At 34.6% G+C, this 22116-nt stretch overlaps 1 protein-coding gene across 1 annotated transcript in view; it reads right to left on the reverse strand.

Annotated features, from left to right (window-relative positions):
- The window catches only part of LOC125681172 (latent-transforming growth factor beta-binding protein 2-like), a 56578-nt gene that overhangs the window by 16170 nt on the left and 18292 nt on the right, over positions 1-22116 (reverse strand). Inside the window, exons 7-18 of the mRNA XM_048921133.2 lie at positions 20763-20826; positions 20187-20258; positions 19821-19837; positions 15383-15446; positions 14815-14886; positions 14533-14549; positions 11111-11174; positions 10600-10671; positions 10243-10259; positions 5372-5435; positions 4873-4944; positions 838-857 (exon numbers count right to left, since the gene is read on the reverse strand). Coding sequence (XP_048777090.2) covers positions 838-857; positions 4873-4944; positions 5372-5435; positions 10243-10259; positions 10600-10671; positions 11111-11174; positions 14533-14549; positions 14815-14886; positions 15383-15446; positions 19821-19837; positions 20187-20258; positions 20763-20826 — 615 coding nt within the window. The remainder of the gene's footprint in view (positions 1-837; positions 858-4872; positions 4945-5371; positions 5436-10242; positions 10260-10599; positions 10672-11110; positions 11175-14532; positions 14550-14814; positions 14887-15382; positions 15447-19820; positions 19838-20186; positions 20259-20762; positions 20827-22116) is intronic.

A 22116-nucleotide genomic window follows, 5' to 3' on the forward strand; every position in this document is an offset into this window, starting at 1 on the left:
TCAAGACGGTAGCCTTTTCCTTAAGACTGTCGTTTTGCAAGTGAGGAACAGTTTTCGATTTAAGACAGAGGCAGTGACTGTTCTTCCGGTATGCGTATGGAATTAGGAGTCAACGTCACGGGTCTTTCGGATATGACATTAGAAACAGAGGTTCTGTGTTATGGTAGGAGGTTTTGTGTTATGGTAGGAGGTTTTGTGTTATGGTAGGCGTTAGCATGATAGAGAACCCTCACTTTTACGACCTTGATCGCCGCACTTCAACTACACATGTCGACGTATGTAAATGAGTGAAAAATTACTGGACGTAAAACATGCACAACATGTCACGGTGCAGTCCGTTTTTGTTTTTCTTTTTGACATTGACATGATTTTATGGGACGGTTCAGTGGTTGTGTGGAGATTTGTATGATATTGTACTGATTCTGTGTGACGGTACAGTGGTGTGTAGTGATTTATATGATAATGTACTGATTTTGTCTGACGGTACAGTGGTGTGTAGTGGTTGTGTGGTGATTTGTATGATAATGTACTAATTCTGTGTGACGGTACAGTGGTGTGTAATGGTTGTGTGGTGATTTATATGATAATGTACTGATTCTGTATGAGGATACAGTGGTGTGTTGTGGTTGTGTGGTGATTTATATGATAATGTACTGATTTTGTCTGACAGTACATTGGTGTGTAGTGGTTGTGTGGTGATTTGTATGATAATGTACTGATTCTGTGTGACGGTACAGTGGTGTGTTGTGGTTGTGTGGTGATTTGTATGATAATGTATGATTCTGTGTGACGGTGTAGTGGTATGTACTTTTTTATTGTTTGATTTGTTTTACTTACCCTTCTGCATGTTCTTAAACCTGTAAGAAAATGTGAAATTTTCAAAAAATGCTTTAAGGGGTGATTTTTATCACTCAAAATATTTTACACTTACGAGCATTTTAGAAAGGTGAAGATAACGAACAGTGATCAATCTCATAACTCCTATAAGCAATACAAAATAGATAGTTGGGCAAACACGGACCCCTGTACTCATTTAAAAAAAAACTGTATCTGGAACTCTACACTGTACAAATGACTTTACATACAGCTATATAATCAACACAGAACTGTGCACATGAATGTACAAATAATAAAACTATGGACAGTATACTTTACGAACAACTTTGCAAACAACTGCTCATTATACTTACAATTCTACAAGTTACATATTGTACAAGATACAAACATATACCGTGTAAAAAGAATTGTACATTCTAGATACTGTACAAATAACTGTACACCACACCACTAATTATACTGTACAAACAACTGTATACCATACAACTAATTATACTGTACAAACAACTGTATACCATACGACCAATTATACTGTACAAACAACTGTATACCATACGACCAATTATACTGTACAAACAGCAGTACATGATACAACTAATTATACTGTACAAACAATTGTACACCATACAACTAATTATACTGTACAAACAACTGTACACCATACAACTAATTATACTGTACAAACAATTGTACACCATACAACTAATTATACTGTACAAACAACTGTACACCATATAACTAATTATACTGTACAAACACATGTACACTATACAAACAATTATACTGTACAAACAACAGTACATGATACAAACACTGTACAAACAGATAACCACTGCAGAAACAAATCACCACTGTACAACAAATGTACGTAATATGTACAAATGTATCCTGTACAATCAACTGTATTATATACACAAGTGTACCAACAATTGTAAGTGTACAAACATGACTTTGTACTAACAAATGTAACTGGTATACACAACTGTGTAATATACAAACAACTGCATACTGTTACAAATGTAACTGGTATACACAACTGTGCAATATACAAACAACTGCATACTGTTACAAATGTAACTGGTATACACAACTGTGTAATATACAAACAACTGCATACTGTTACAAATGTAACTGGTATACACAACTGTGTAATATACAAACAACTGCATACTGTTACAAATGAACAACAAAGAAGTGTTGTATAAACTCTTGTATAATATTCATACAACTTTACATTGTATAAATAACTTTACATATAACTGTGCATTGTATAAACCTCTTAACAGTGTACAACAACTACACTGTATAAACTGTTCATACTATACACATATATAATACTGCACACGAACTCTACATTACACAATAAACTGTGTACTGTATTTGGATTGTATCAATGGCGCATGCTTCATCCATCTAATGCGTCACAGCTTTTAAGTTACGACGTCCTTACTTTGTATAGTATTTGAAGATGTGTATATGGAACGGGTTGATTTTTTTTTTACTTTTTAGAGAAAATTACAGTTTGTTGGTCTACTTTATGAGATCGATTGATTGGATATTAATTCTTCTCACAGCTGTAAAGCTAGGAACTTAGTATATTACATTGTGTGTTGTAAATGCATATAGTAATTGCAAGAAATTTAATTTTCTACTTTTAAAAAGAAAATAGACTGTTGAACTTGGTCAGTCATGAGGAATGAAAGGGAAAGATGATAAACAGTGATCAATCTCATAACTCCTCTAAGGAATGCAAATTAAAGAGTTGGGCAAACACGGACACCTGGGCTCAGGTGCCGAGGAAGAGCAAGTATCCCCTGTCGACCAGTCACACCACAATATATTGATCAGGCATCTGATCCCACCTCTGGTATATCCAGAGGTCCGTTTTTCCCAAATCCTTATTTTGTATTCCTTATAGAAGTTATGCGATTGTTAGGCATTACTTGACACACTGATTTCGACTACAGATAACTCCGTTTACCTGATCAAAATAGAGGGCTCACGGCGGGTGTGACCGGTCGACAGGGGATGCTTACTCCTCCTAGGTACCTGGTCCCACCTCTGGTATATCTAGGATTCCGTGTTTGCTCAACTCTCTATCTTGTATTGCTTATAGGAGTTATGAGATTGATCACTGTTCATTATCTTCACCTTTATAGGAGTTATAAGATTGATCACTGTTCGTTATATTCACCTTGATAGGAGTTATGAGATTGATCACTATTTGTTATCTTCACCTTGATAGGAGTTATGAGATTGATCACTATTTGTTATCTTCACCTTGATAGGAGTTATGAGATTGATCACAATTTGTTATCTTCACCTTGATAGGAGTTATGAGATTGATCACTATTTGTTATCTTCACCTTGATAGGAGTTATGAGATTGATCACTATTTGTTATCTTCACCTTGATAGGAGTTATGAGATTGATCACTATTTGTTATCTTCACCTTGATAGGAGTTATGAGATTGATCACTGTTCGTTATCTTCACCTTGATAGGAGTTATGAGATTGATCACAATTTGTTATCTTCACATTGATAGGAGTTATGAGATTGATCACTATTTGTTATCTTCACCCCTCTATTACACACAAGTGGCAGAAGATCTTAATGAAAGGTGGAGGTACTGAGTTGTGATCAATATCATTAACCGCTTTAAGGATTACATATAGAAAGTTGGGCAAACACGAGACCTTAGATATACCAGAGGTGGGATCAGGTGCCTAGGTGGAGTAAGCATCCTCTGCTGACCGGTCACACACGCTGTGAGCCCCATAAGATAAGTCGTACAATATACATTGAGTTAATTTTACCATTAAAAGAATCTGTCTGAAGTTGTGTACTATCTTATTACTAACCTATCATAGATCTTGTAGATTATCTTAACCTGCCATACAAGCTGCAGACGTCCTGAACCAATCACAAAGATGGCACATTACCAGATAATTTTCATACAGCTTTTCATCTTTTTATAATTGATTTGAATGACAATATTTGCTTTTCACCAAAATTGTTGGATTATTTTTTTTAGTTAATTTTTTAAGGAAGTAAGCTCCTGAGTTTTTCAGTACAACTGCGTAGGATCCTACAAACTAAGTATTTACTGGTTCAATATTGATCCCATTGGTGCAAGCATATTACACGTTGCTGAACCCTATCCAGTTGAAAATTTTTGTGTCAATTCATATTTTGAAAGGGTTTGGTAGGGACTAAATTTTGTGGCGGAAGGATTCATTAATCAAAAAGTTCTAATTCTGCATGATATTACAGTTTATGTTTCATCCAATGTATCGTTTATTTTTATACTCCTATACATGTATTTCAGTTTTATGATTTATGATACAGGTAGTTGAGACTTGGAACTAGTTCAAATGTTGTAATTTATTAACTTGGTTGATATATTGTTCCTAACATAACACCGATTCTTTAAAAAAGTTTTAATTAATTTACTCGAAATTTTGTATGAATAATTGATAAGTTTTATCTCCAACCCCCACTTTTTTGAGTTGCATTTTGAATTGTTAGACCATATCTTGAAAATTGTGTAAAATGTTAGAAATTGACATTACTCCTAATATGTCCTTTTAAACTATCAATTTTGATATCATGAAGTTTTTGGTATATCAAGTGCAAAAAGGTCATTATCTATTTCAATTGCTAGTATTAATTTATTTTTGTTATCTGTAGTGTTAGAAGACATGATTATGTATATATTTTATGTCATGATTGATTTGTTTTGCTTATGTTGTGTTGACACCGACAAAAATATCAAGTTTAATTGAATAAAGTTTAAGTGCAAAAAGGTAATGTTTAGAACACTATAGTTCAATAACAAGCGTTGCGACCCCAATTTTTCTGTTTAATTTCCTAATCCTCCCTCAATTTAGAAATCAAAAATACACTTCCCAAAAAATTGACATAACTCCAAATCTCAAGTGCGAACATCTTTAAATGTCTTAATTTAGTAGCACATGTTCACGTTAGAGTGAAGGTTGTGTTGTATGGAATGGATGTTTTCTTTGGATACTTACGCGGCGAACAGACCCCTCCTCTGCAGACATGTCCAGATGAGCAAGGCTGGGAGTATAGCCGACCGCATGTTGCTGCAATTGTAAAACTATCTCATCACTATGATACATACCTTTTACAACCAAGTATGCTCTCTACTGTGTAACAATTAGCCCATATATAACGTATTAAGAATGTCCATAGATTAGCATTCCTTTACAAAATTCTTAATTTGGTCAAATTATTTTTCATCGTAAGAAATATATATGCATATTTATCCTTTACATTCAAAGTGATGCATGTTGTGTACTTCATCTGCAGACTATGCAATTGCGATCCGCTCAATAGTGGTTTAGCCTGTTTTGTATTGATTAAAATTACGTCAGCTTTGAATCTTTATATTGAATAAAAGTAAAACCAGACACTGACATCAAAGTTGAACTAATATCAGCCAAATGGCCCCGGATATCCGCGTGAGCGCGTAAACTTTTAGAGCTCCACTAAAGTAATTTGCTTTCTTACCGCCAGGTCCCCTTACACATTGGTCATATTCACAAATACTGCCTGGAGTGAATCCACAATCAAGCTACAGAAAAGGATTAAAGTTATTAGTTGTTTTTAATCATAATGGCTTCGCCAAACTTGGTATATCATTGCTAACCACTTAAATCTAACGTTATGACCGTACTATTCTAGCGAAGGAAATTAGTTCCTCGCTGTTTTGACCACAATTGCGCAGGGTCCTATAACTATAGATGCATTGGTTTCATATTGACCCCATTAGTCCAAACATGTTATATATATATATATATATATATATATATATATATATATATATATAACGAACAGTGATCAATCTCCTATAAGCAATACAAAATAGATAGTTGGGCAAACATGGATCCCTGGGCACACCAGAGCTGGGATCAGGTCACTTAGCAAGGACTATATTTTGTTGTGGAAGGTCTGTTTAAAGAAAAATTCTAAATCTGCATTATTATTGTTTCCGTTTTATTCAATATTTCGTCAATATTATATTCCTATCCTTGTATTTCATTTTTATAATTCGTGACACAAGAAGTTAATACCTAGAACTATTTCAAACGTAGCAATTCATCAATTTATGTTGATATATTTTATAACAATACAGATTCTTTTAAACTGGCTAAATTAATTTACTCGTTATTTTATTTAAAAATTTACCCCGAGGGGATCCGGGTTAGAATGTTTCTTCAGTACCCTTGCTTGTCGTAAGATGCAAGGTGAAGATAACGAACAGTGATCAATCTCATAACTCCTACAAGCAATACAAAATAGATAGTTGGGCAAACACGGACCCCTGGACACACCAGAGGTGGGATCAGGTGCCTAGGAGGAGTAAGCATCCCCTGTTGACCGGTCACATCCGCCGTGAGCCCCATATCCTAATCAGTTAAACGGAGTTATCCGCAGTCAAAATCAGTGTGCCAAGAACGGCTTAACAATCGGTATGAAACACGTCAGACAGCATTTGACCCAATGCGAGGTTGTATTGACGAACTAGATCGTTATAACGACCATATAATTTGCGAAATGCTGACTTCAACCGAGACTGTTGAAATCCCTGTAACATCAACTTGTTTGTCAGTAGCTTACCTCGATTTAAAAACTGACTATACCCAGAACAAGCTCTTGCATATCCAATCAGTTGAGATATATAAACACCATATGCTGGTGATAATGGAATATTGCTACATAAATGTGGGAAGTTGACGATGGAGAAGCTGACATCATCCCGTTTGTCATACAGTTGAGTTGTCAGTTTGACGTTATTGTCTACATCCAATAAAATATCTAAGTATGAAGCAGAAGTGGACGACTCTGTGGTGTCCTTTATTTCGAGCTCACAGGGATATATCAAATCGACATATGAATGAAAGCTATCATTGTTAATAGACAAAACGTCATCGATATATCTAAAAGTCGAATTGAAGGTCACAGCGAGAGATTTTTTCTTCTCACGTAAAAGTTTTTGAATAAATTCTGCTTCATATGAATATAAAAACAGGTCAGCTAACAAAGGAGCACAATTCGTGGCCATGGGAATTCCAACAGACTGTTGGAAGACCTGATCACCAAAGACCACGAAGATATTGTCAATGAGGAACTCTAGCATATTTTTTATTTCAACTTCAGAGTACTTGTGCGTGGAATCAGAGTGGTGTTTAACAAAGTAAGTTTTTGAATGACTGATCACTAGATATGAATATTTCCGTTTTCCGTTTTTGTTGAAGAAGCAACTGTCTATGATGTCAAAAAGTCTAGTCTTTAATTTATCGTGAGGAATGGTCGTGTATAGTGTTGAAAAGTCGTAGGTTTTAATGCTATTGTTACATCTTTTACGATGAGACTACAAAAACTGAGGACCCATGTCACAGCAGATATTGCACAATGATAATCTCTCCCTTCTTAAAGGCCGTAAGAACCGAGCATAGGTTTAAATTTTTCAGCCCTTCACCGACAATGATAACGTCTCCATATCAGTGGAAAATTCTCGTGAGGGACATCATACTGTAAGCATCTATCCATCTGGTATAAAAATTCAGTGTTTTGATCAATAACTCAAAATATTGATCTATAACCCCACTTTTTAAAGTTCGTTTTAAATTTTTAAGTAAAACTTCGTAATTTATGTACAATTCTAGAAATTGACAATACTCCTTATGAATGGTGAAGATAACGATGTTCTTGAAACTCTCAAATTTTATGTCATGAATTGTTCAGTATACCAAGTGCAAAAAAGTAATTATTTATGTCCAATTTACTTGCATTAAACTTTGTTATATTTCTATTATTGAAAGACATGATAATGAATCTATTTATGTAATGATTGATTTGTGTTGAGACAAAGGAAGTTTAAATAAGTGAATCTTAAGTAAACTGTGCAAATTTTGAGTGCATAAAGGTTAAACTTATACGGTACCAATTTTGATCCACCATATGCGCATTTCGACAAATAATGTCTCTTCAGTGATGCTCAACCGAAATATTTGAATTTCGAAATAACAATAAACTTGTAAAAGCTATTTTAGGGGAAAACAGAGTGCCCAAAAAAATCCCGGAGTTAAATTCGTCTAAGGATAAGAGCTATGCATGAGGGATATAATCCTTAATTTTAAAATGAATTTCTAAATTTTATCATAGCAATAAAATATACATCCGTATTCTCAGGCTAGTAACGAAGTACTTATCTACTGGGCTATAGAGACCCTCGGGGACTAACAGTTCACCAGCAGAGGCCTCGACCCAGGGGTCATAATGTTAAACTTATACGGTACCAATTTTGATGCATCAGATGCGCATTTTGACAAATAATGTCTCTTCAGTGATGCTCAAGCGAAAATTTTGAAATCCTAAATCACAATAATTAAAACTTGTCAGAACTATTTTAGGGAAAACAGAGTGCCAAAAACGGGAGTCAAATTCGTCTAAGATCAAGTTTCAAACACTGCAGCTCAATTCCAAGCACTTTGACCCACGGTTTTTCTTTTTAATTTTCTAACTCACCTCAATCTAGAAATCATAAGTACACTTCCCAAAATATCGACAAACTAAGGTGCGCGAATCTCGGTAACGTCATAGCCATACTAATCTAGTAAACGTCATAATCTTACTTAGAAAACGTCATCTAATCTACATAGTGTCATATTATTACAAATCTTGTTATCGTCATCATCGTATTAATCTTGGTGAACGTCATAAAGTTACTAATCTTATCAACATCGTAAGTCTCTTAACCTCATAATTGTATCAACCTGATTAATGTCACAATTGTACTAATCTGATTAACACCATCGTCAAATAAAATATATATAACTTAAAAATTGTCCTAATCTGGTAGACATCTTCAATGTACTTCTGTGGTTTGGAAAGGAGATAAATCTGAATAAGTATATCACCGCCGTAAAATGGCTGAAATATTGACAAAACGGCCAAAAAACAAAAAAAAAGCAATCACTCAACAAGTACATCATCTTAAAACTTTAATTCATGAACTTCACCATGCATACATCTATCAACCACTTATTTTAATTATCCTCCTTTGCGGGATCAGACAAAGGGCAATCGGTGAGCCACTAAGTTTCCCTTCCTTACCCTAAAAAATGAAAGGTGAAGATAAAGAGCATTGATCAATCTCATAAAACCTATACGGAATACAAATAACGAGTTTGGCGAAGACGGACCCGGAATACAAATAACGAGTTTGGCGAAGACGGACCCCTCGTTACACCAGAGTTTGGGATCATGTACCCTGTCGACCGTTCACACCAGCCGTGAGTCATATATCTCGATCAGGTAAATGGAATAATCCTTAGTGAAAATCAATGGGCTTAATAATCGGTATGATAAACGTCAGACAGTATTTGACCCAATGATAGGTTGTATTAACAAACTTAATCGTTATAACGACCATATAATTTGGAAAATGCTGATTTTAAATGAGACTGTTGAAACCACTATTGCATCACCTTGTTTGCCTACCTCCATTCTGTTGGTTATAACTGTGAATTATTTCACACGCGTTAATGGATAGTCACACTCTGTGGCATTATTGTAGTTGACTGCAACTGATGAGAAAATAATAAAGATACAGGTCAGAAACTTACAAGAGGGAAATAGGAATTTTTCACTGCAAAATAGCGGAGATTAAAGGGACGCAATTTGCGGTGAAATGATGATACATGTGATCTATAGGGGATGCTTACTCCTCCTTAGCACCTGATCACGTCTTTGGTATATCCAGGGGTCCGTCTTTGCCCAACTCTTCAGATCCATTCCTTAAAGGAGTTATGAGATTGACTATTTCGTTATATTTACCTTTTCATCTAGATGTTATTTCGGATTTCAAAAATTTCGGTTGAGCATCACTGAAGAGACACTTTTTGTCGAAATGCGCATCTGCTGCATCAAAATTGATACCATGTAAGTTTTATATTCTTTATATTTAATCCAATCTACATGTTGTATTCTCTATCTTTAGGTCTATCTAGATTCGATTTAACTGCTGCATCCTTTATAGACGGAGGTTTCCACGTCTCCAGTCTATTACTGTTGACTTGTATGCGTTAAACTCCACCTAGCGGCAGTTGATAAAGTGTAAACACATCAACGATGAGCAAAGGAACACGTGGAAATGAAAACCGTCGTTGAATACTGAGAACGTTTTATTCACTGTGTTGACATGCAGGCATGCGCGAGCTATTTTCGGTCTCATAAATTAAACTTTAACAAAGTCTATTCATTTTGATAGCTTATGACCAATCTACATGTAAATGTTATTGATTATCTATGAATACGAAATACAACCAGATTGTATCATACACAAGTAGATTTTCTTCCGTGCTTTGAATACTTACACATCCAGACTGTTGCACTGAAAAATACATAAAGTATGATTATATAAAATATGTTGTGTTCAGTTGCAATTTAAAATGCTACAAACGGGTATGTTATGATACGCATGCTGTGGATAGCTCATAATTAAGCTAATGTCACAAAAATTTCAGAAGACTTGAACCTTTGACAAATGTTGCAGATTACCTGATAATTACATACAGCTTTATATCATCTTATTATCGGTTGCAATGACAATATTTACTTTTCACCAATATATTTTCAAATAATTGTTTTAAATCATTATTTGTACATTTTCATGTTTACATCATAATGAAGTTGGTTTGTATGAAATGGGTGGGTTTTCTTTGGATACTTACGCCGGGAACAGGTCCCTCTTCTGCAGACATAACCAGATGAACAGGGCTGGGAGTTTAATCCACCGCATGATGCTGCAATTGTTGGAAACCAGATATTTTAAAACTAGGTCATATCACTATGATACAAAAACCTTTACACCGGTCAATTTAGCTCGTTCCTACGTAAGTTCTTGTCCAATATGTAACATATTAAGAAATGTCAATAGCTAATTATTCGTTTACCCACTGGAACTTTTAGTTTGTAAGCTAATATGTGTTTTGTCTGCAGTCTATGCAATTGCGATGCACTCAAGTTTGGTGTAGCCCATTTTAATATCATTAAAACTGATGTCAGCTTTAACATAATTTTATTCTTAATAATAAGAATTGGAGTTAATTTTTAAAGCTTTAAATTAAATAAAAATAAAATCAGACACCGAGATAAAGATTGAGGTAATCTCAGATTCATTGCACCGGATACGCGTGGTCGCTTTATGTTTTAGAGCTCCACAAAAGTGATTTGCTGTCTTACCTCCAGGTCTCCTCACACACTGGTTGATTTCGCAAATGCTGCCTGGATTGAATTCACAATCAACCTAAAGTATAAAATTAGAAAAGGATTAATATGAAATTAGTTGTATTTTATCCTAATTATTTAGTCAAAGTTGGTATATTATTCCTAACAACATTCATCAATAGTAACGTCATGATTGCATAAACCTGATTAATGTATTAATCGTACTAATCTTAAAAACATCATAATTGTTTCAGTTTGAATTTGGTCATCGTCATATATCATCGTACTAATCTGGTTGGTGTCATAAACGTACTTATCTCGTTCGGAAAGCAGACATATGGTTTGAATAAGTACATTGTGAAAGGTGAAATAATGAACAGTGATCAATCTCATATCCCACAAAAAATCCAAAATAAAGCGTTGGGCAAACACTGAACCCTGGACACACACCATAGATGGGTTCAGGTGCCTTGAAGGAGTAAGCATTCCCTGTTAACCAGTTACACCCGCCGTGAGCCCTGTGTCTTGGTTTGGTAAACGGAGTACTCCGTAGTCACAATCAGTGTACCAAGAACAGTCTTACAATCGGTATGAAGCACGACAGACAGTATTCAAATCATTTATAGGTTGTACTGAAAAACTAAATCGTTATAAGGACCATAGAATTTGTGAAATGCTGACTTAACTGACTATAAACGAAACTGTTGAAACCCCTGCACAATCAACTTGTTTCTCAGTAGCCTGCTCCGATTTAGAAACTGATCCTACGCAGATCAAGCTCTTGTGTATCGAATCAGTTGAGATATATACACACCATAAAAGCTAAAATCATCCCATTTGTCATAAACGTGAGTTGTTAGATTGCCATTAATATCTACTTTCAATGAAGTATCTAAGTATATAGCAGAGGTGGAGGACTCTGTTGTGTCTTTTATTTCGAATTCACATGAATATATCGAATAGACAGGGGATGCTTACTCCTCCTAGGCACCCGATCCCACCTCTGGTGTGTCCAGGGGTCCATCTTTGCCCAACTATCTATTTTGTATTCCTTGTAGTAGTTATGAGATTGATCACTGTTCGTTATATTCACCTTTCATGAAAGAATATTATTATTGTTAATAGATAAAACGTCGTCGGTATATCTAAATGTCAAATTGAAGGCCACAGCAAGATTCTCACGTAGAAGTTTTTGAATAAATTCTACTTCAAAAGAATATGAAAACAGGTCAGCTAAGAAAGGAGCACAATTCGTTTCCATGGGAATTCCAACAGACTGTTGGAAGACCTGATCACAAAAGACTACGAAGATGTTGTCAATGAGGAATTCCAACATTTATTTTTAATTTCAACTTCAGAGTTCTTGTGTGTGGAATCAGAGTGGTGTTTAAAAAAGTAAATTTTGGATGACTGATCACTGTATATGAATATATCCATTTTCCTTGAAGAAGCAACTGTCTATGGTGTCAAAAACTCTAGTCTTTAATTTATTGTGAGGAATGGTCGTGTTAAAGTGTAAAAAAAAAAAAAAAAAAAAAAAAAAAAAAAAAAGTCTTAAGTTTTGATGTTGATTTGAGAACAGTTTTACTATTGTAAATTTACTAAAAGTTCTTTAGACTTTTTTAGAATCCACATTTGATTTACACCACTTCTGGTATATGTATTCGCATAGTACATTTAAAAGTTTCTCCTTCATATCTGTTGATGTTTTCGTGAGGAACAAAGATGGGCTTGGTCGAACATTTACTTGGTTCAGCAATGAATCTTTGTTGTTTTTATGAAGTTAGGACTCCACTATACAGACAATAACTCATATTAATCCGACCCATTGACTGAAATATGAAATGTGTCTAAAACTGAAGCATGGTTTTGAAGAATTTCATCTTTCGAAAGAGCAGTTGGAGAATAAATACGATTACCAAAGGTGGAATTAATGCCAAGTTCTTTCACAACACAGTTGTTATAATGAACCTTGCAAAGAAAGACAATGTTGTTACAAGCTTTGTCAGGTAAAACCAAAGCATATTGCTCATGTAACCTATCTAATTCGTTTATCACTTCTGGTTTTCCAAACACAGATGATTAGATGGTACGTACTTTTGTTTTGATGTGTCTAATGCGGGTCTATAGTATTACTCATACTTCCAATCCACTCTTACAATGTATCAAGTTCTTTTTATATATATATATATATATATATCTAACCCATTGCCTGGCATAATAATTCATAATAGAGATAAAGTTCTGTAGTCAATTGAAAGACCGGGGTTCTCTGTATTAAGAACCTTTTGAAATAAGTGATTTGAGGTCCTCATTTTCAACTACATGTATATCAAAATCATTAGTAATGGCATGTCAATCTGGACGATAGCTGACAGAAGACGAAGAAGAAGAACACGTTGGTGGATTGCGTATAAGATAGTCTATATCTAGGCACTGCAAAGATTGTTAATAACTATAAAGTTTGGATGCAATAGCAGAATTATATTTGTAGGAAATACAGGGTGTAGATTTGAACTTTAAATATGTTGGAATACAATACTGAACTCTTTTATGATGAAGAATGTTCCGTGTGTTGACGGCATATATTCCTTTGTTTGTAAATTTAAGCTTAAAGGAACTGGTGACATGGTTCGGAAAGAAAACCATTAATGATCCATGATGGTTTAAAGAGCCTGTGATAGGCAACATCTATAATCAAATAGTTCAGTCTATATTCTGGTGTTGAAAAATCCAAGTATAGACTGGCGAATCACGGTGTGCTTTTGCACGATAAAATAATCCCCATTGGTTCACATATAGCTGTTGACATCTCTAAATGAGAGAAAAATTATCGAATGGTACGTAAAACAACAAATAAATCTCCAATGAGGACCTCATCAACTGCTGTACATCCATTTTGAATGTACATGTACTATGAAATACTGAAAGCGAAAGTAACAAATGCTACTGCACAGCGTCAGATCGTAAGTTGCGAATATTTCGCAAGTTAAGTTTACGATGGAAACTTAAGAACACGTTAGTAAAACAGAAGCACCGTATCTTAAATTAAAACGTACGAAATTCTTCAGTCAGAATTTCTTGCGTAAGATAAGAAGTTTAGTAAAACTCAGCCCAGGTGCCTAGGAAGAGAAAGCATCCCCTGTCTAACGGGTCACACCCGCCGTGAGCCCTATATCTTGATCGGGTAAACAGAGTTATCCGTATTGACAATCAGTGTGCCAAGAACGGCCTAACAATCGGTATCAAACACGTCAGACAGGTTGTATTGGCAACCATATCGTTATATAACGACCATAGAATTTGCAAAATGCTGACTTTATAATTTTTCACTAAGCGTATTCATTTTGGTAGCTTATAGCAAAACTCTTACTCTAATAATTATGTAACAAAACGAAATACAGCCAGATTAAGATTAGTTTCGTCCTTATACTTACACAGCCAGTCTGTTGTCCTGAAAAATCCGTAAAGTATGATTATGTAAAATATATTGTGTTCAATGGTATCTTAAAATGCTACAAACGGGTGTGTTATGATGCTTATGTTGTGAATAGCTCATATTTAAGCTAATGTCACAGAGGATGCAGAAGACCTGTTTTCACTAATATTTTTAGATAATTCATTTAGTTTATTATTTTAAATCTTCATATATAAACGCATGTTTACGTCACAATGAAGTTCGTTTGTATGAACTGGGTGGGTTTTCTTTGGATACTTACGCGGTGAACAGATCCCTCTTCTGCAGACATGACCAGATGAACAGGGCTGGGAGTTTAATCCACCGCATGATGCTGCAATTGTTGGAAAAGAAATATTTTAAAACCACGGTAACTTATATCACTGCGTTATAGAATTTTTACAACGACCAAGTTTTCATTCTACTGTGAAACAATTATCCCACATGTAACATATTAAGAAAACTCCAAAAATAATAATCATTTTTAACAGACTGTAGATTGGTATAATTCTCTTTCCTCGTAATAAATACGTATGCATAGTGATCCTATACATTTAGGGTGATGCATGTTGTGTGTTTCGTCAGCAGGCTATGCAATTACGATGCGCTCAACTTAGGTCTAGCCTGATTCGTTCTCATGAAAATTAATGTCAGCTTTGATTAAATCTCGTTCTTTATCATGAAGTTGGGATCAACTTTCAGTCTTCATATTTAATGAAAATAAAACCAGACACTGAGATTACAATTGACGTAATCTCAGCTTCATGGCTCCGGATATCGGCGTGGGCGCTTCATGTTTCAGAGCCCACAAAATTGATTTGATTTCTTACCTCCGGGTCTCGTGACGCACCGGTCAAATTCACAAATGCTGCCTGGGTTGAATTCACAATCTAACTATAGTATCAAATTGGAAAGGGATCAATATCAAATTAGTTGTATTTTATCCTAATGTTTAAGCCAAAGTTGGTATATAATTGCTAACTATTTCTAGTAACGTCATCATCGTATCTATCTACCTAACGTCATGCTGTTTTGAATCTGGTGAGCGTCATCAATTTACTAATCTAGCGAACGTCATCAATTTACTAATCTGGTGAGCGTCATCAATTTACTAATCTAGCGAACGTCATCAATTTACTAATCTGGTTAACGTCAAATTCTTACAAATCTGACTAAATAAATATATGACATTAACATCATAAGCTTATTAATATGATTAACGTTATCAGTGTATAAACCTGATTAATGTCACGATCATACTTATCTGATTAACACCATAACCTTATAAACTATGGTCACCGTCATAATCGTGATCATCACCGTCATAATTGTACTAATCTGATTCGGTAAACAGATATTGGGTTTGAATAAGTGCGTCATCGTAAATCTTGAATCCATGAACTTCACCATTCATACATGTATTAACCAGTAAATTTAATTACACCCTCGTTGTACGGGGTCAGCCAAAGGTCAATGAGAAGTTTTCCTTCTTTACCTTACAACAAGTAAGAGGTTCTAGCTGTGAATTATTTCTAAGGGTTACCCCACCCTGTGGCATTATTTTAGTTGACTGCAATTGATGAAATAAGAAATGTGAAAACTACTGATCAGAAAATTACAAACAGCGGACAAGGGACATACAGTCCCTGAAACGTTCTACTTTCTCACTTGAACAATGAACGCACGGTGAGCGACCGGTAAACGCACGGTGAGCGAACGGTGAACACAATTTGGTGAACGGTGAGCGCACGTTGAACGCAAAATGGTATATTCATTCTGTATATTTAGGATTTTCCCCATGAATTGTACTTCCTTTATAATCAGGTAGAGAATATATATATGAATACATCTGTTCATTTTTGTGCAGGGTTGACATTTACTTTTTTGAGCACTAGACCAGTCGGGCTACTTCAAATGATTTTTGCTAGACCTGACCTTACATCCACTAGCCCTGACCAACTTTCCAGAAATTGATAGTTTTTCCATATTTAAATGTACTTAATTCAAATGACAAACATTAAGTTTGCATGAACTAAAACGTACTTAATTGTCTCAAAAAAGAGCTTTAGTCTCATCATTCAATTTAATGCTTTCATTTTCAAACACATTTTCTGTTTCTTTAAATTCTACCCGGCATGGAACATCTCTAGTCTATATAAAATAAAATGACCTCAACCGCTTTTTATAATCTCTATTTCATAAGCCCTGCTTTGTTTCTTCCCAACCTTTTATTTTTCTCTTGGGACATCTTTCCTTGAGGACGAGCAGTTGTATTTGAATATAGGCATTCCCGCACATATGTCAACACCGAAAAATGGCTTTTTATGACGTAATTTATTAATTTGATAAATACTTTCTTATATTTGATTCAAATAAACTGGGTTTTTTAAACAAAATGAAAATAAATTCATCTACATGTAAAACATAACTTTACACACATTAACATCGAGTAGATTTCATAAAACATTACATCCAACCGCGACTTATTTATTAGAACTAAAACTAGAGATTGTGTCATCATGTGGTTCAAAATTGCTCGCAAAGTCTACAGTTATTCTTTTTTAGTTAAGAATAAAATATCTTATGGTTTAAAGTAAAGTTTCTTGTTTATTTTTTCAACACGGCCAGTCGGACTAGTAAATCGACATTTTACCCGACCAGGCCTATCATTTAGTAGACTCAGTCGGTCGGACGTGCCTTATTGTCCAACCCTGTTGTGCAAGGACTGGATGTGTATTCTTCGTGAAAGTGATCGCAAATTTCACACCAATGCACGTAGCAATCATGCACAAAGAAAAGAAAATATCGTATGTACATTGGTTACAGTATTACATACACAGATAGATGTATACATAAATAATAGAAACATATATTTTATAATACATGTATTTAGAATTCTTGACGTTTTCATAAATTATGAATATTGGTGCGTTATCTGGGTATATTACATGTGATTATGTATTTTGACTTAAGAGGCATAATATTTAATTTCTTAATACAAGAGTTCAAACGATGCCTGTAAAATAAATATAGTCTGGTAATTAGCGCCAAGAATTTACAGGTGTACATGCATGAATTCAAAATTTACGAGCTCAGTTGTTTGGATTACACGCAATTTATAAGCATTCCCGAAAGGAGTCAAGATAAATGCATTCAACAACCAACACGGGTAAAACGGGTACCTCGTGTTGACACCTGAAAGCTTCTAAATAGTATAAAAGGTTTATTCCCATGTAGATTTTGCGTAACTCACTTCACTGCAAATACATGTTTATCATATCGACCCGGGGAAATAATCCCAGAATTAATGTACGTACGTACAAAATAGATAGTGTGACCATGAATTTACATTTAGATTGTGCAATATTTGTATATTTTTGATGCGGATAAAACTGTTTATTGTATTGAACTATTGATATGGCATATGTGGGGCAGAAATGTACGAAAAATATTTCATTAAAAGTTTCAAATTTGAGGAAAGGAGTAAATACATCTATTGACAATGTCTCTCATAAATATAGGCGTAAAATGATCAAAAATACCTGTCAAATCAATTTGACATTTGGGCACAAATGTTCATTGAAGTGTAGCATCGGTGTTTTAAGTAAGAGAGAGGGGGCAGGGGGCCTTAAAAAATAATAAACTTATACAGAATTCTTGTCAAGTGATACAAAATAAAATATAATAAATTGTGCTTTTGCCCAAACTTGAAAATGTTAAAATGATAATGCGGGTGGGGTCGAGGTATTTATTAACGGAAGCTGCCTCATTTTTCGTACACGTACCAGCGCTCGTTGCTCGATCTTCGCTACATGTACATATATAAGGATTAAATTCATAACAGAAGGCTCTTGCATTTTTCTCTCATTCAGAACTTCTCCCACTTTTTAACCAAACAATATTTGATAATGATAATAACAATGACTTATTCTGTTATGTGATACTGATGAGTGATCTGCATTTTCCCTTTAATTTTCGCAGTTGATAATTCTGATATCTGTACTTAATAAATTAAATTTCCGATATAATAAGAAAGTTTACTTTCACTCTTATGCACACGTTCCTTTTTCATTTTTGCCTTGCTATGAAAATCGATCCTTTGACTTTGATGTTCCGAATGACAGTCAACGGTGAACGCTTTGTGAACGGTGAACACCAAACTGTAAACGGAGAGCGAACGGTGAGCGCACACTGAGCACACGGTGAACGCATGGAGAGCGAACGGTGAACGCAAGGAGAGCGCACGGTGAACGCAAGGAGAGCAAACGGTGAACGCAAGGTGAGCGAACGGAGAAAAGGTAAAGTAGAACGTTACATGGACTGTAACTTACGGCGAGGTGTGGAATCGTGTGTTCTTTATGTTTATATTGATCTAGATGTTGCATTTTTTAAATATTAAATTTGATCTAAATGTTGCAATCTTTACATCTATTTTGATCTAGATGTTGCTTTTTTTTTTAATATTGAATTCTATCTAGATGTTTCAATCTTTACACTTAGTTCTAACTAGATGTTGCGCAATTTATATTTAAACTACCTAGATGTTGCATCCCTTATATGTAAAACTTATACGGTACCAATTTTGATGCAACAGATGCGTATTTCGACAAATAATGTCTCTTCAGTGATGCTCAACTGAAATGTTTGAAATCCGAAATAACGATAAATTTGCTAGAGCTATTATAGGGGAAAACAGAGTGCCAAAAAGTGGAGTCACATTCGTCTAAGGATAAGAGCTATGCATGAGGGAGATAATCCTTAATTTTGAAATGAATTTCTAAATTCTATCACGGCAATTAAATATACATCCGTATTTTCAAGCTAGTAACGAAGTACTTAGCTACTGGGCTGTAGAGACCCTTGGGGACTAACAGTCCACCAGCGGAGGCCTCGACCCTGGAGTCATAATATAAAACATATACAGTACCAATTTTGATGCACCATATGCGCATTTCAACAAATAATGTCTCTTCAGTGATACTCAACCGAAATGTATGAAATCCGAAATAACGATAAATTTGCTAGAGCTATTTCATTTAATCTGCATATTGCATCTTTATCTTTAAGTTTATTTCGATGTTCCATTCGTGATGTTTACAAACAGAAATATGCCTGTTATTTTTAATTTTATAATCAAATCTTTCACTATGCGTATTTATTTTCATAGTTTATGACTAAGCCCTTATTCTAATGATTATGTAACAATACGAAATACAGCCAGATTGTATCACACACTAGTAAAATTAGTTTCCTCCATTGAATACTTACACAGCCAATCTGTTGCTCTGAAAAAATACGTAAATATGATTATGTAACATATATTGTATTCACTTGAATCTTAAGATTCTACAAACGGGTGTGTTATGATGCTTATGTTGTGAATAGTTCATAATTAAGCTAATGTCACAGAAGATGCAGAAGACCTGAACCTGCCACAGAGGTTGCAGATTACCTATAAAAAATTCATACGGCTGTTAGTCTTCTTATGATAGGTTTCAATGACAAAATTCCGTGTTCACTAATATATTTAGATAATTCATTTAGTTCATTATTTTAAATCTTCATATATAAACGCATGTTCACGTCATAATGAAGTATTTTTGTATGAAATGGATGTTTTCTTAAGATACTTACGCGGTGAACAGATCCCTCTTCTGCAGACATGACCAGATGAACAGGGTTGGAAGGTTAATCCACCGCATGGTGCTGCAATTGTTGGAAAAGAAATATTTTAAAACCACGGTAACTTATATCACTGCGTTATAGAATTTTTACAACAACCAAGTTTTCTCTCTAGTGTACAAGAATTATCCCATATGTAACATATCAAGAGAACTCCAAAGATAATCATTTTTAACAGACTGCAATTCTTAGGTTTTTTTTTATAATTATCCTTGCTCGTGATAAATACGTATGCATAATGATCTTTTACATTTAAGGTGATGCATGTTGTGTGTTTTGTCAGCAGGTTATGCAATTGCGATGCGCTCAACTTAGGTCTAGCCTGATTCGTTCTCATGAAAATTAAGGTCAGCTTTGATTAAATCTCGTTCTTTATCATGAAGTTGGGATCAACTTTCAGTCTTCATATTTAATGAAAATAAAACCAGACACTGAGATAACAATTGACGTAATCTCAGCTTCATGGCTCCGGATATCGGCGTGGGTGCTTCATGTTTCAGAGCCCACAAAATTAATTTGGTTTCTTACCTCCAGGTCTCGTGACGCACCGGTCAAATTCACAAATGCTGTTAGGGTTGAATTCACAATCCAACTACAGTATCAAATTGGAAAAAGGATTAATATCAAATTAGTTGTATTTTATCCTAATGTTTAAGCCAAAGTTGGTATATAATTGCTAACAATTTCCATCGATAGTAGCGTCATAATCGTACCTATCTACCTAACGTCATATTCTTTTGAATCTGGTGAACGTCATCAATTTACTAATGTGGTGAACGTCATCAATTTACTAATCTGGTTAACGTCATCAAATTAGTAATCTGGTGAACGTCAATTTACTTATCTGGTGAACGTCAAATTCTTACAATTCTGATTAGCTTAATTCACTAATGTAATTAATATCGTAAACTTATTAATCTGATTAACGCTATCATTGTACCAACCTGGTTGATATCATGATCGTACTTATCTGATTAACACCATAACCACATGAAATATGGTCACCATCATACCAATATGGTTGGCGTCGTAAACGTAGTTATCTGGTTTGGTAAGCAGATATTTAATTTGAATAAGTACACCATCTTAAAACCCAAAATCAGGAATTTCATCATCTACCGATATACATCAATCAATCAATCAATCAATCAGTCATTGTAATTATCTTCCTATGTGGGGTCAGCCAAAAGTTAATGAAAACGAAGTTTTCATTCTTTAGCCTACAAAATATAAGACGTCCAAACTTTGTATTATTTCTAATTATTAATAAGGGTTACCCCACTTTAGGGAATTATTGTAGCTGACTGCAATTGATGAAAAATAAGAAATGTGAAAACTACTGAACAGAAATCGCCAACGTCGGGAAGCAAGATTTTTTCACCTCAAAACAGGGGACAAGGGACGTAACTTACGGTGAAGTGTTGAAACGTGTGTTCTTTAAATTTATTTCGATCTAAAAGTTGCATTCTTTACATCTATTTCGATCGAAATGTTTCATTCTTTACACTTATGTTGATCTAAATGTCGCATTTTTATTTAATTGGATCTAGATGTTGCATTCTTCATATTTATTTTGATCTAGACTTATGATACTTGACTTCAATTGATGAATAAATAGCAAATGTGAAACCAACAGATCAGATAATTACAATATCCAACGTAAGGAAATAATATTTTTCACGGCAAAATAGTGGACAAAATACGTAACGTACCATGAAGTGTTGATACAGGTAATCTAGATGTTGCATTATTTATATTTAATTCGATGTAAATGTTGAATTTTTTCAATTTAGATTTTGCATTATTTACATTTAATCCAATGTAGATGAGATATTGCATTCTTTGTGCATCTTGATGTTGCATCTTTGAGGGTATGCAATAT

This window comes from Ostrea edulis, chromosome 2 (assembly GCF_947568905.1).
Source record: "Ostrea edulis chromosome 2, xbOstEdul1.1, whole genome shotgun sequence".
Taxonomy (NCBI): Eukaryota; Metazoa; Mollusca; class Bivalvia; order Ostreida; family Ostreidae; genus Ostrea; species Ostrea edulis.